The sequence below is a fragment of the Anastrepha ludens genome, chromosome 6 (genome assembly GCF_028408465.1).
Source record: "Anastrepha ludens isolate Willacy chromosome 6, idAnaLude1.1, whole genome shotgun sequence".
Taxonomy (NCBI): Eukaryota; Metazoa; Arthropoda; class Insecta; order Diptera; family Tephritidae; genus Anastrepha; species Anastrepha ludens.
In genome coordinates this window covers 67,681,798-67,696,952 of record NC_071502.1, presented here as the reverse complement: position 1 = coordinate 67,696,952, position 15,155 = coordinate 67,681,798, and the positions used below count along the sequence as shown (strand labels likewise).

The 15,155-nt window shown below is 34.6% G+C and overlaps 2 protein-coding genes and 1 long non-coding RNA gene across 4 annotated transcripts in view; 1 reads left to right on the top strand and 2 right to left on the bottom strand.

The window, feature by feature from the left end:
• Positions 1-2,595: 2,595 nt before the first annotated feature.
• On the bottom strand, positions 2,596-3,615 carry LOC128866707 (CDGSH iron-sulfur domain-containing protein 3, mitochondrial). The gene is made up of 4 exons (XM_054107621.1): positions 3,459-3,615; positions 3,093-3,252; positions 2,945-3,038; positions 2,596-2,876 (listed from the first exon to the last, which is right to left on the bottom strand). The coding sequence occupies exons 1-4, from the start codon at positions 3,501-3,503 to the stop codon at positions 2,753-2,755; spliced, it is 423 nt and encodes a 140-aa protein (XP_053963596.1). The 5' UTR covers positions 3,504-3,615; the 3' UTR covers positions 2,596-2,752.
• Positions 3,616-4,374: 759 nt separating this feature from the next.
• Positions 4,375-15,155, top strand: part of LOC128866703 (aspartyl/asparaginyl beta-hydroxylase) — a 35,253-nt gene continuing 24,472 nt past the window's right edge. Inside the window, exon 1 of one of the 2 annotated variants that reach the window (XM_054107613.1) lies at positions 4,375-4,764. In XM_054107613.1, the coding sequence (XP_053963588.1) occupies positions 4,713-4,764 (52 nt within the window). In that variant the 5' untranslated portion in view covers positions 4,375-4,712. The remainder of the gene's footprint in view (positions 4,765-15,155) is intronic. The other variant, XM_054107614.1, reaches the window with a different exon arrangement.
• LOC128866704 (uncharacterized) lies at positions 5,254-10,615 on the bottom strand. The gene is made up of 3 exons (XR_008454948.1): positions 10,300-10,615; positions 9,747-10,093; positions 5,254-5,503 (listed from the first exon to the last, which is right to left on the bottom strand). It is a non-coding gene; the product is annotated as an uncharacterized LOC128866704 (long non-coding RNA).

Here is a 15,155-nt window from a genome sequence, read left to right as displayed (position 1 = left end):
CAGAAAATGGTGATGAAGTTTGAGCAGATGCCTGAAATCTTACCACTTTATAATGGATACGTTTTCATCATCAATTCAACTGTACAGATTATGAAGATGGGTTTTGGGAGGGCATACATAGATGAAAAAACCATCGTCGTCGAATACGTTTGCGCGTGACTACCATTCGGTATGGCCACAACTATAGACGTTTCCACGGCAGTCGGTTCTCTGTTACCGAAACGACCCGGATTTATATCCGGCCAAGGGTTGCCACTCCAGCAGAATTCCCCGTATGTAAGTATGGGGAATGTTTATGCTGCTACAACAACAACAACAAAAGCCAAAACTATAGTATTTTTTTTTTTTTGATAGCGGTCACCCTCCCCAAACCTCCGAGTGTTTCTGTCATGAAAAAAGTTTTTGATAAAAAACCATTGCCGTTCGGAGGCGATATTTAACTGTCGGCCCCTTTATTTGTCGAACAAAATCAAGACACATACCACAAATTGGTAGAGGAAAAAAATATTTGTGCGCCAATTATATATATAATATATAGTGGCCGCCGTGACCATGCGGAAGTGACTCGAACCTGTTCACTGGCATGAAATACCAAATGATAGAAAGCGTTTTTTTTTTCTAAAAGCTAGACGCCCCTCAGCAGGCTATGGCAAACCGCCGAGCATATTTCTGCCATGAAAAAGCTCCTCACTGTCTTTCCATTTGTGGAATAAACAGAAGGAGCAGCACGGCCAAACACCCAATAAAGCGTGCAAGCGCCAATTGTATATATCGTTAGGGTGATTTATATCGCTCTCCAACAAATTTTGAAATTGTTCTAGGGTTTTGCAAGAGCAACAACGAAAATAGGCAAGAAGTTTGGGATTTATCACTAAGGTGTGTAACATAGAAAAATGTTGAAAAGTTGTGTTTCGTTTTCAAAGATTGATTTTAATTTCTTTAGATTTGAGTGTTCTTTGCTTATATCTTTGTTTTTTTTTTGTAGCTTTAGTTGTAGGTACTTTAAATATTTGGAGGTTTTTTAACATAATACACACACACAAAGTAGTTGTATTTTTAAAAGCAGGAAACTATTAAATACATATTTTCTATTTCGTTCTATTCTTTTTTTGTTTGCTTTAGGTTTGAGCTGTTTGCTAAAGTACCTTCGCTAAATAAACTGTATAAAAAGCTCCTACAACATGCGAATGGACCACCACTCTGTGTTAGACCTATTTTTGCGAACCAGTTTTTTTGTTGTTGATAACCGATAAACAAAAATACAACGATTACACCGATGGTTAGAATTGAATTTAGTTTTAAAGTGCTAGTAAATTAATGACATATTTATAGTTGAATTTATCGTATTTGTTGTTGCGTGCACATTACAGACTCACTTTGAAGCATAGGGAAAATACTATACATATACATCAAATACATAGGGAAAATACTATACATATACATATACAGGCGGCCGCCGTAGCCGAATGGGTTGGTGCGTGATTACCATTCGGAATTCACAGAGAGATCGTTGGTTCGAATCTCAGTGAAAGCAAAATTAATAAAAACATTTTTCTAATAGCGGTCGCCCCTCGGCAGGCAATGGCAAACCTCCGAGTGTATTTCTGCCATGAAAAAGCTCCTCATAAAAATATCTGCCGTTCGGAGTCGGCTTAAAACTGTAGGTCCCTCCATTTGTGGAACAACATCAAGACGCACACCGCAAATAGGAGAAGGAGCTCGGCCAAGCACCTAACAGAAGTGTACGCGCCAATTATTTATTTTTTTTTTTTATACATCAAAACGAGGTATTAAATATGTTGAAGACGGTTAATTAAATAAGTTACAAAGTTATAGAGCAACATTATTTTAAAAAATCCGGCGCTCGCGGTTACATATCATTAAATGCAAATACAAACCTTTTGATGCTCGTATTTGCATTAAGAGCCATGCAAAGTTTTCGATGCATAGCGTGAGTCTATGTCTTTATTGAAATTATAACTTTTCCACATTAAAAAAAACCAATTTTTCACGTGCTTTTTGAGTGGCGGAACTTACCAACACATTTCTGAACACAGGCGTACTTACATTAATGAAGAGGAACTCTTAATATATTTTATATAAATATATACACAGCTACAGTAAAACGCTTTATTATGCTAAACTAAGTATTATGTATACTTGAAACATTTAAACGCCTTTCGAAAAAACAAATCACAGACTTAACTTACGATACATACATATATATATGAACATGGATAAATTTAATAGTTTATTATTATTTTTTTAGGTTAAAGCGTTTATATTCTTGAGAATGGAAAAAAAACAAAGTTTTTGTAAATATTGTGTTAAACGTTTCTTATTGAACTGATGTCTTTAGATCATGTTTGTAATATGTGCGTTATTAGAGTTTTGCATACAAATTGACACAAAATCATCAAATAAAAAATCTCAATCTTTATTCATCTGATAATCAGGCAAATATTGCTCATTTGATAACAATATATACACCTACATACCATACATACTCATAAAGAATATAGAAATACAACATACTTGTGAAGAAAACTATTTAAAACTAAATATACATAATATATAAAAGAGAAAATACATATATCAATTTGTTGCTTGCATTAAAAACAGGCGTTTCATTGCCATTATTTTATTATGTACTGTTGCGGTCATAGGAAACAAAAATTTAACTTTAATGCACACACTTTAGTAAATGAAAAGGTAAGTATTTTGAATCAATTGGCAGTTTTGGAATTTCTGGTTATCGCACAGCGGTTTGAATGTCCGGTTGCTTATGTGTGCCATCGCAGAAAGGACGATGTTTGGTCTGCTTGCAATTGCATAGCCAGTAATCGCCTGTTTTTTCCACCTGAAATCGCACCGGTCTACGAAAAAAAATACAGGTACGTTTATAATAAGTTTGTTATCCGTCACTTTAGCTCGAAAAACATACCGTAACTTTATTTGCATGAATACGTTTTTATGCATACCGTCGCAAATTGGTTGACTTTTTGATTTCCCACACAAGCACCAACTATAAGTTTTATCTATAAAGAGATATACCTTATTTAAAAGCAAAGTGTTCCGAAGATAAAACCTACTTGCTTCTAAGTGAATTTTAAATGGTTTCTTGTCAAAGATAGCACCATTCTCGGCTTGCAATTGAGATGTTTGACTGTCTTCAAGTAAGTTTTTAGGGATCTTTTTATCCTCGGTGCTGGTTGTTGATTTAGGCGACTTTTCGGTAGAATACATCCTTGACTGAAACAAGAAAAATTACCGAGGTTACATACATATATTAAGCCAAAAATTAGAATTTTGAAGAAGAATTCTGCTTCACATGCATTAAGAAGTTCACATGCAAGTTATTCAATGCTTAATAGAGTTAGAACCTCAGACGTTCTTGCAACACATTTTTCTAGTTCATGTTATTCAATGAAAGAGTTTGTCCATAGCTAATAACTTACCAGTAAAACTTGCTGTATACGCGCATATCTGATTAAAACCGCCATTTTAAACTTTTTAATAAATTTAAATAGTTTTTGAAGGCCTTATAAGCTTTTCCTTTCACTAAATTAACAATGCATTCGTTTTGTAACCTGTTCGGTAGTCTCTTTTGACAGCTCACAGCTGATTATCAGTGTTGCCGTCATTTGAGGGGCAACACAATACAATGCAGACGAGATTTTACGGAATTTTCGGACTAATTTATTCAACAATTATGCCTAGATATGGTTTTCATATTACTACATCTTTTATTATTACAAATAAATTTTGATGCCCTACTGTTCGCATTCTGAAATTGACAGAGTCATAATTTGGAAGGGTGCTATGAACTACAGCAGACCAACATTTTTCAATTGTTTTATCTTTTAGATTCGAAGTATTATTCTATTTGGACTTTTTGAAACATATTTTTTACAGGTTAGACAACACAGATATGAGAAGAAGCAATACAGTCTAGCATTGGTAAAATATAATGCGGTAATTTTGGCACTTGGATTCTGGTTCTTATGTAAACATAAATGTAAATATATTCATAATCGTCAATATGACCCACCTGGTCTTTCATTCACTCCGCAAAGGTAGGTAAGATGGCAAGAGTACCCCAGGTACACTTCAAGTGGACCACTACCTGTGAAAAGGTTTAGGGAAGAGAAAAACCGTCTACAGCCATACAGTGCTGTTGATGTAGTGGAGGAGAGAAAGGGATCTAGAAAAGGGATTCACTCCGCATACTCTGGCAACGTTCTCAACAGTCAAACTCAGCTGATCATGACCCCAGCATGCCAAAACAAAAACTAATCAGCCGGTTGTGCCGGATGCGGCGAATTGAATGATCGAGAGAGTCTCTATATACGAAGAGTTTTATTTTTAAACAAAATTTCTGTGCCCACATTTTGCCTCAATTGTGCCCATTAACGATTACCGTTTGTTTCCATAGCATGGGGAGCACTACCGGTCCAGTAGATCATTAGCCGTGTTGGGATTGTGTTGTTGGATAAAAAGCGCGGCGGTTTCGGTCATCATACGGGCGTAAAATTTTTTACAACTTTCGTCCGAAGTTTTTAAGCAAAGTGTTTAAGGATAAAATACATATATTTATAAAAAAATTGCCAAATTCAACTTATCTACATATCTTTAATGTAATATAGAAAGTGTAGAAAAACGTGAAAGAATTGATAGCAGAGGTGAAGGTAGCGAAAAGGGTGCGGTGAAATATGTCGGGTGACGTGCAACCGCGCAAGCGAAAGGATAAGAAAAAGAGACGTGGTGAGTTCACGAAAACGAATAACAACAATAATATGAATGTTTGTATAACTTTATTTTAAAAATGTGATGCCAAATTATTATTTTTTTAAGGTTGAAATCTATTTTAAATGAGGGCAGTTACAGTTAGTTGAATATTATGTGGATGTCGTGGGCGACATACTTTTCTGATCTTTAGCTGTGCATTATTGCGGTGTCGTATTATATAAAATAGAATAAGTACTTGGTACATACACACATACAAGCATATGCACGTACATATGTATATACCATATCTATTGTATAAGAATAAAATCACACTTTTGAATTAGTGTGCATGTGTTTGTGCAAGTGCTTGATTTTCGTTTTTCTAATGCATTTCAGATGTAAAATTCTTTTTAACAAATTATTATGCTTTATGATTGAGCATTACATTTTATTGTAGAACAAAAAAAAGCTAACTTAAAAAGTCTTTATTATTATAAAAAAAAATATTATATACATATGTACATATAAAATGCGGGAATTTTAGTTTATTTTATTCAAATCTGTCTTCATACGTATGTATGGAAATACGAAAATCTTTTTACTGATTTAGACCCTCCCAGATTTAAATATTCTGGATATTAACAAAGAATAATAATGAAATCTTAAAAAACAAAAGAAAATATTTCATAAGTGCGTAACTCTATTTAAAATAAAACATTATATGCCAAAAAAGAGCAAAAGACGTACATATGTATGTAAATCCAAACGAAGCAAACTGGAAAAATAAAAGTGAAATAAAATAAAATAGATAAATGAAATGAAATAAATAAAAGGAAGAAAAAAAAAAGTTTAAATGAAGTGAAACTAAATTTATTATTCTTAAATATAACGAAATTGAATGAACTACTAATTGGTAGCTTAAAATTAAATCACACTGCAGCATGGGTATAGGGTTGTTCAATAGGTGCGCTTCAACTTTTTTCCGATAGGGAGGGCGAACGACGCAATATTTTTTATTTTTCGCTTGTTATTTGTAAACTTCATTAGTATACATTTCATCATGGAACGCTACACACTTGAGCAACGATTGCAAATCTTGCAAATTTTTTATGAAAATAATCGTTCTGTTGCTGCTACTTTAAGAGCATTACGGCCATTTTACGGTCCATTTAACAAGCCGTCCCGTTTTGGGGTTATGTGAAGTCATTGGTCTACAGTAACAAGCCGGCGACGATTTGTGAGCTCAGAGCCAATATTGAACTCGAAATTGCTGGAATTTCGGCCGATTTATGCAAAAGAGTGGTCGAAAATTGGGTTCAACGATTGGACTTCGTAAAACGTGCACGCGGTGGTCATGCAAAAGAAATCGAATTTCATACTTAAATGTATATGTTCAAACTCGATAATAAAAAAAAAAATTAGTTAAAAAAGTCAAACCGTTTGTGTTTTATTCAAAAAAGTTCAAAAGTTGAAGCGCTCTTACTGAAAAACCCTATATCGTCGATAAAACATCGTCGATATGTTAAACCCTTTTAAGATATTGGATTTATTTGAGGTTTTCACTTTGGCCTAATAGTCTTTTGTGCCCTCTACTCTTCGCATAACCTCACCCAGACCCAGTTCCCTTATTAAACTTAAGATAGAGCTGGGTTTTAAGATATTAACGTTCGTAATAAAATTAATATTGCGCATGTGAAAAAACGATTATTCCCTTGTATTGTATTTTTGTTAATTCTCTTAGTCCATTTGTATGAATAATGTGTGTACATTCTCAGCCGCCGGATCTAATAATTCTGAACTACCAGTTTGCTTTGCATCGGAAGTACAGTACTATCTCGATAATCCGGACACGCGGTAGTCCGGTCACATCTATAATCCGGACAACTGCATAATTCGGACAGTTTAAAATTTTTTACTCTATAATCCGGACATTTTTCAAATTTGCTTCGCAATATGTACATACATATGTATTTTAATTTTTAGTTTGCTTTGTGAGTTTTTCGTAAAATAGCTGTACTTTAACAACAATATATGTATACGAAATGCAACAGCATGAATCACGCGTTGTGTTTATTCTTTAGTGACAAACTGAATTGAGTGGACATTATTATTATGAGCAGTGGAAAATTTAATAAAAGGGCTCATAAAACCCTTACTCTTCAGAAAAAATGTGAAATTTTAGATCTCCTTGATAAAGGAAAATCATTAAGATGGTTTGAAACAGAATTTGGTGTCAACAAATCTACTGTTTTTGACATAAAAAAAAACGTGATGCCATTAGAAAATTCGCGACTAAATGTGAAATGAAATAGTACATACTAAATAAAAAAAATGTTTGATTATGTACAGATGTACATATTATTATGTAAGTATGATTGTACTGTATTTAATAAAACTATTTATGTACATACACATATCTGAATTGCGTTATGTTCATTTCAAAAAAACAACGTTTAGTTGAAAAACAAAAATCATCTATAATCCGGGCACCTCCATAATCCGGACGACCCCTAACATTAAGGGTGTCCGGATTATCGAGATAGTACTGTAGTTCATCTTCTACCTTTTTTCAATGTCATCAACAGGTATTTTTAATATGGGAATGCCCTATGCCAATTGTCGGGCTGTGCACCAGAATCATGCGATCAGCATTCTATCAGCAAACCATATTAAGGAACTAGTAAGAGAAAATGACTGACTGTGCTGCTTTAACGTCTGACGCAGTCTTATTTAATAGAAGAATATTTTTGACGTGATAACGTCTTATAATTCGATTTAGCCGGCTGCACGCACGAAAAAATGTGCCGTTATCTTGCTCAACATTGCATACATTTTAATATTCCTCATATTACTGAAGTGACAGTCCTTGGTAAAGCCGAATAATTTTGGCGTTTGTTTCCACTTTTGGTGAATAAGTAAAAATATAAAGTTATGCTTTCCTTTATTGCATTTCTTGGAAAGCTGGCAGAGTTCGTGGTGTACCTGATGGTTACCATTTTCGTATAAGGGCTTAGCCTACCGTTATTGTTTGTATGAATATCCTCTGTATATTTTATTTCATAAATTTGGTCAGAATTCCAGACGTGTACTAACGCATGAAAAATACAGGGCGACTCACTTAAATACATTTTAAATACATGGACATATCAAATATGTGTGTGGGCATTTAGTTTTAAATTCGACGTTTTAGAAATTACATACATACATACATACATATGTATACATATATATGTGGGCATGCACTGTATTCGCTGTGCCTCGTTTCAATGTGAGCCACTGTGCTCAGTTTGCATTTTATGATTATCTTGCTGGGCCGTCTTGATTAAGTTCTCATGAGAGTATTTCCTCCAATTTTCAGCATTCCCAAACTTTGCATGTGCTTTATTATTCTACTTGTTTGTTGTTGCTCAAGCTGATTCTTGTCTTTATCTAAAGTGAATTTACTCGTGTGTTGCCATCTACCTAATATTCACATACATACATATATATGTACATATGTATATATGTATACTTGTGTGCACGTTTTCATGACGATGACAAACATTGCGTGTTGCTTTTCTGAAATTTGCGCTAAAATTTATTTCAGGAATCCTACAAATATTTTCGATGAAATACAAATCATGGGTATTAAGAATATTCTCACGAAGAGATAGCGCATATATGTATAGTATGCATGTATTTATGTAAGCATATGCGCATTCATATGCACTGTCCTACAAGTCCCAAAAGTTGTTGATCTCGGAAAATCTAGGGTATGTTCAACAATGCATTATAATGCGCAACATACCATTTCAGAGTGAGCAGTGCGTTCAAAAATGCAAATATGGCAGTACTGCAAATGCAACGCGTTCTTAAACGTCATTTTTGTATCAAAAGTCGATATTTAAACTTTATTTTATTATACTTTTCTTGGTTTTAGTGATTACTTTAGTACATCGGAGATAAAATTACTGCTTAGAGTCCGACTGATATTAAACTTTTGACAAGATACATATGTCCTTCTTTGAAGCTTTACACGGCTTTTTTTTCTTAATTTTAATAAAAGACTATCGGTTTTTTCCTCACATACATCGTCCATGACCAAACTTAGTAACAATTCCATTTTACTGCACAGCGCGTTCATAAATGCAACAAATCTATTTGCAATTTTTCAACAAATCTATCAGTTGCAGGAATTGTCACATTGACAGTGCTGCCAGCGCTGCAAGTACTGCGCATTATAATGCGTTTCTGAACATAGCCCTACATACGTGTGTATGTGCAAATACATATACATATATTTACATGCATAGGTACATATGCATGCATTCTTAGCATATAAGAACGTGATAGTTTTTTGAGGTTCCTGTAATATTTTCTCTGCGTCCCAGCAAACTTTTATGGCGTGCGTAAACGCCCCCTTCTTTCAAGCGTGATTTTGATAATAATTGAATATAAATATCATATTATCGTACATACTAAAAGTATAACCTTTAACTATAGTGCCTATGTGTGTGTAAATGTACGAGCAGTGGTTCTCAGTCTTGTTTGCATTGCGACTCCTTTTACAGAACTAAATTTTTCCAATACCCTTACAGTAGAATATAATATTTAAATATAACTTTTAAGGCTATACATTTTTTATTAAACTTATTCTTACTACTACTACCAATTACTTATTATTATATTATTCAATCGATTTTCTGAGCATAATCATAAATTATAGCTTTTCAGTACTTCTAAAAGTTATCGATAAATCGGTGTGTTAAAATTTTAAATTCGAAACAGGCAAAGTGAAAATACATAGGTATATACAAGTGCTAGAATAAAGAATCATATTTATATCATCAAAAATTCTTGGTTGTTTTTCTTCAACTATTGAAAGTGCGGATTAACAAGATTCTCTGGAGAATATTTACCTCAGTGGGTACCCATGGTCGATAAATGTTAAATAAATATTGTTCGAACATTTTCTTCGTGATCTTGAGCAAATTTTTCGTAAAAGGAGCTGTTCAAAACCAAAAAACACTCAATGTTACCTTGATCGTTTAAATTTGTTCCTTTACATAAAATTTTGTCTGAAACGCTCCAATTTCATCCGTTAGCGTACGATATCCTTCAGCGAATATAAATTTGTTCAATTCCATTGTTAGTAACACTGAATGAAACTTGAACATTAGGAACAATAACATATTGTGTACGTTCCAATGTTGGTCGCTTAAAAGTTACCGGAACGACCGGATTTATATACGGCCAAGGACAGTCACTCCAGCAGCATACTATCACTCCCCATACATGCCGCTACAACAACATCTTGCATCATAGGGCGTCTGTGTGTCGTAGTTTGGCAGATTTTCTAAGTACGCAGGTGTTCCGAAACACACAACTGTTAGTTGGAGTGAGAGTACATAAATCACATGTATTTCTAATAATCAATAGAATAAAATTTTGTACTATAATAATAATATATTGTAATATAACTGTTTACTGCACTTGTTTACTTTACTAATAAAAAATATGATGGGAGGTCAGAAAGTTCGCGAAATTGAGGTTATGGTGAAGAGATTCAATACTCATGATTTTTTTACTTACCTTGAAATGGAAAATACAACTGTGAAAAGAAATCGACTTTAGAGCCTTGGTTGAATTTCTCACTAAGTAGGGGGAAACACCATAAGACATTATGCAAGAGATGCCAACTGTTTATGGGGACTCTTGCTCAGGACTCTTGCTATTTTACTGAAGCACACATTGAAATTTATGTATGTACATATATATTATTACAAAACTATTTATTTTTTATTATCTATTTGCTGGTTTATAAAATCCATCTTCTAGCCTTAAAAATAAATTATGAATATGTCATGATTAAACAATTATATTTGTCTTAAACATTACATTCTTTCTTTTCTTCTTTGTAAGTTTTTTTGTATCCATTTGACGTATGTATGTACGTACATATGTATGTAAGTAAGTAGGTGTGTGCTTGAATTTTATTTATACGTCTCTTTTGCAACAATAATTCTTAGGCTATTTATATTTTTCTTTTGTTTTTATTTTTGTTACGATCAGTCAAGAAAGCATTGAAGAACAAAGCATAAGAAATAACGGAAATATTTTCTGGGTGGAGAATGGCCTGGGTGGATATATTAAGAGTTGCCAAAACATGTATATTTGTTTTTGAACTATCTATATAAACTAAATTAAAACTGTATAGATAGTTCGTATCGACAAAGTGTAGAAAAATGTTAAAGCAGAAATTTTAGAACTCTTATTTTAACTATCTTTCATTTCTTCACTGAAAAGAATCCACGCACATTTTTTTGTTAGCAGTCTTCACATACTTAAATCGCTGAAGATAGCAAGTAGGCGTTCTTTCGCTTACTTTGGGGTAAGTACGATGCCATTTTTGTAGTTTGACTAGATGTAGGCTCAAATTGAATGCGGCCTAGGTCATGGCTTTAAAGTTTTATGATTTTTGGCATTCAATAAGTGTGATAAAATTGAAACACAAAATTGATTATGTCAGGGTGAAATGCTGCTCTAGCGAAGTACTTGCATACATATTTGTTTTTGTTGTTGTTATAGCAGTTCAGCAAGTCATCGTGCTATCATCTAACGTGCTGTTTCGATGGGTTGGGTGAGTGGGTTTGACATATGCTGGACATATGTATGTTGGGTATGTCAATGTCAATTCTGGATAGGTAGGAGTTTTACCTGCTACAATAACAGGAACGTAATAAAGTTACGCGGCTGACTTAAGACAGCTGAAGCTCTTCGTCTGCGATGTGTGGTGGTTGGACTCAGATGACAGTATTCGGGACCCGCTAGTTTAGGAAGGTAGTATAAGACTCCCGATGAATGTCGTTAAGGTCTATGTGTAAAATACGTATATATTCGTACATTACGTCTGTTTGCAAATCGATCGAAGCATCGCTACGTACAATAGTAAGCAGAGGAACATAACTCCAAAACTTATGGGAATCCCATAACGAAACTTTTAGGGATTACTGAGCATACTCTCAGTTATTATTGTAGTAAAAAAATATAAAGAGAGGGTGTCTTTGTTTTCAAAAATGACAAACACTTTTTTGAAAAAGTATATTTTATCTTCGGTAGGTAGGTGAAATGGTTGAATTACCACTCTGTTACTCCCCAAGTAGCACTAAAGCAGCTTTTTGATACCATTACGAGACCTCCAACAGGCAGATATTTACAGCCAGCCAGAGCTGTTGACGTAATGGAGAAGATTTGTCGAGGAACACTCACAGTGAAGTCCTCCTCTGACTGGTCCCCACAGCTTCTACAAGGGGGGTTAAATGATAAACCTAGCTTTTCCGCGTGTGTGCCGATCATCCAATGACCGGTAAACACAGCTACGAGTTAGGAAATTGAATGGCGTGGAGACCCCAGGACTTTCTGAGTCCTCCGTCTATTATACTGGGACAAAAGGGTTTTTGAAATAGTCTCCTTTCTGGCAAGCTCATCAGAAATTTTACTACTATTTATTTATATTTTATCTTAAAAACTTAAAAATTTATAGAAATGTTAAAGGTAACCGAATTTCACTTAAAAACGCGGTACCAAAATTAACAACATTTAAAAAACTAAATACATTTTTTGCATAATTTTTTAAGTTTATTTCTACAAACCAATTTTCAGGAATACAAATACTCGAGTCACTTGAGATGGAATTGCTCATTAGTAAGAAAAACGTGCAAGTTAATTTTTACTAGAAAACAACATGAACAGAACTATGACAATGCGTTTTTAGATATTGTAAAGATTTTTTGATTTACATAAAAGCCTTGCTCTTTATGGTTTGTAGGAATATTTTTTTGTTTACTTAATTGGCAACTTGGCTACCCATAACCAAATGAGATCGTTCGCCCGTCTACCTTTCGCCGTATTTATAATTACACGTAACGTGAATATTTTATATTATGCGCTTATGTATGTTCCCACATATGTAGCTCTGCATACATTTTCTGCGCTCTATTATTGTAGCCGGGTGTGCCACCCGGTAGTGTAAATTTGTGTGGAAGTCTACATCCAGTATTTATGTGTAAGTATGTGTGTGGGTATGTATACCTCATAGGTCATTCACAGTGATTTTGTGGGTGACGGAATTACTGGTTAGGGCCCGTTTAGCTGAAAGTTACACAACCATATTTATTTTTTCTTTTTTATCTCTGATGGCTGCTTTTGTTTTCTACTATTCTACTGACTTATGCGAATATACAGTATTGTGCGCAACCTAGGCATTTAGTCCAACAGAATTTTTTCACAGAAGAGCGACCATATAATCCTAAAAGCACATCATGAGTATACCCATATTGTATATTAGAACAAATGTGTAGTCTAACAGTCTCATTGGCCCTTATTATAAGCAACATTCGAAAGTGCTGATCGATTTTTGTGAAAATAAGTACAACGGAGTTGTGGTTCGACTATTCATCGGACGATGAAAGATTAGTGGAACTAGCTAGAAGTAGAAAACAGTGGAGGGGCGCATCCAACCCCCTAGAAATGGCTTCCACTGAGTATGTTTAGAATTTTCAAAATGTGTTGACGTACTTAATATTACAGAAATTTCCTTACAGATTTTTAAAGAACTTTAGATTATCTAAAGAGGCGTTTATGAACCTACTGCCCAGTACAGAAAACCAGTTGCGGCAGTGCACCCGAGCCAAATCCATTCCAAATATGCTAAAGCTAGCCACAGTTCTCCGATTTTGTGCTCAGGGATCGTACCAATTGAGTATTGGTAATGAAGGTATGCTAGGACTTGCTCAACCCACTGTGTACGATGATGCTGAAGATATTGAAGTGGAGTCAAATAACGGAGAAGTAGAAAACATAAGAAATGAAATTTTGAGAATATTATAGAAAAATCTAAAAAGTATTAAACAGAAACCTTTACGCCACAGTTTCTGTTTTATTTTTGTTATAAATTTTCTTTATTCAATTATTCGTCATTCGATAAAAATATGTATTTCAGTTCCTCTACGTATTTCAGCTCATACCTACCAAGGGAAAATAAAAATGTATTTCTATAAACATCACAAAAAACAAAAAACCATTATTAAGCTTAACCCATTTTGATGCCGTTCTCACTGGTGGTCCCAAGCAATTCAGCTCCGTAGTAAATTCCTCCCATTTTTTTGCTGCTTGAACTTTGGTGCAAATCCCTTTTGCGAATTGTGGATTCGCCTTTCTAATTGTTGTTTGGTACTCACGACTTTCGACCTGCATAAAATTAACAAAATTAGTATATATTTATTATTTGGTTACTATAAAACCATAAATAATCGCAAACAACTTACACTTTAACAAGTTTTCCCACAATACGCTACACGATCGAAAGCAAAATTGCATTCGACTCTAAATTCGGTAAACAACGAAAATTTCGATAGCGTTGCACCGCTCATAATACCAAATTGACATTCGATTTTCGATCTTCGACAACCAGCGAATATCGAAGATCGAATGTAACTCATAATAGGGGCCATTGTTTTTTATTGAATCAACTTACAAAGTTTGTTCACAGAAATCTCTATATTACGTGTAAAAAGGATTATACTCGTAAGACGATTTTTGATAAAAATATTAGTGTCAATGTTTTATATGAGAATTATTTATGTGCAATATTCCAACCGTTTAGCTTTTTTACAGTTCACATTGGTATTTTCTGGTAATATTTTTATTCAAAAGAATATAATCATATATTGATAAAATATGTCGCGGTGTAGCTGAGCAATGTAGAACTCCTTGTTGACCATGGCATTCTTTTCGAGCATTTCCCAGTGCACCATGCCCTCCCAGTGCCACTAAACACATATCATTAACTCTTTTGGATGAAGATCCGGCTTGACTCTTGGCGTATCTCCTGGATCCACCCACTCATTTCTTTGCTTAATATTGACGAATAGGCACAATTTCTCATCTCCCGTGACGATTCGGTACAAAATAACCGGGTGTTGCTCGATGGCGGGCGAGATGCTGAGAAGTAATTCGACGTCAAAGTCGCGATTCTTGAACCTTGCAAACCATTTCCGTGCTTCTCCATACACGTCGCAAATGTCCCGGTCTTTATAATTTTTTTTTTGCAATGGTTTTTCCCTTCGTTAGTTAGGAGAAGGTGCATTGGAGTCTCCTGAGATTGGTCGCAGAAACGCCAAGAGTCAGTAGACCAAATCCCGATCATGTGCAGATGACTTCGCAATCTGCAGTGGCCTGTTCGGATGCCCGTGAGCATTCTCAGATTATCCTTGGGGAGGGTTATCAGTTTTTAAAACGCCTTTTGGTTGTACTCTCCCAGTAAGGATTTCGCCTGACTTAGCCCTATAGTTTGGTGCCAGCAAACCTCCCTTTGCCTTAGCTTTTCACTACTGAGCCTCTCCTTGATGGTGTGTTGTCCCATAGCAAGGGAGGGCTCTGGTCCTATT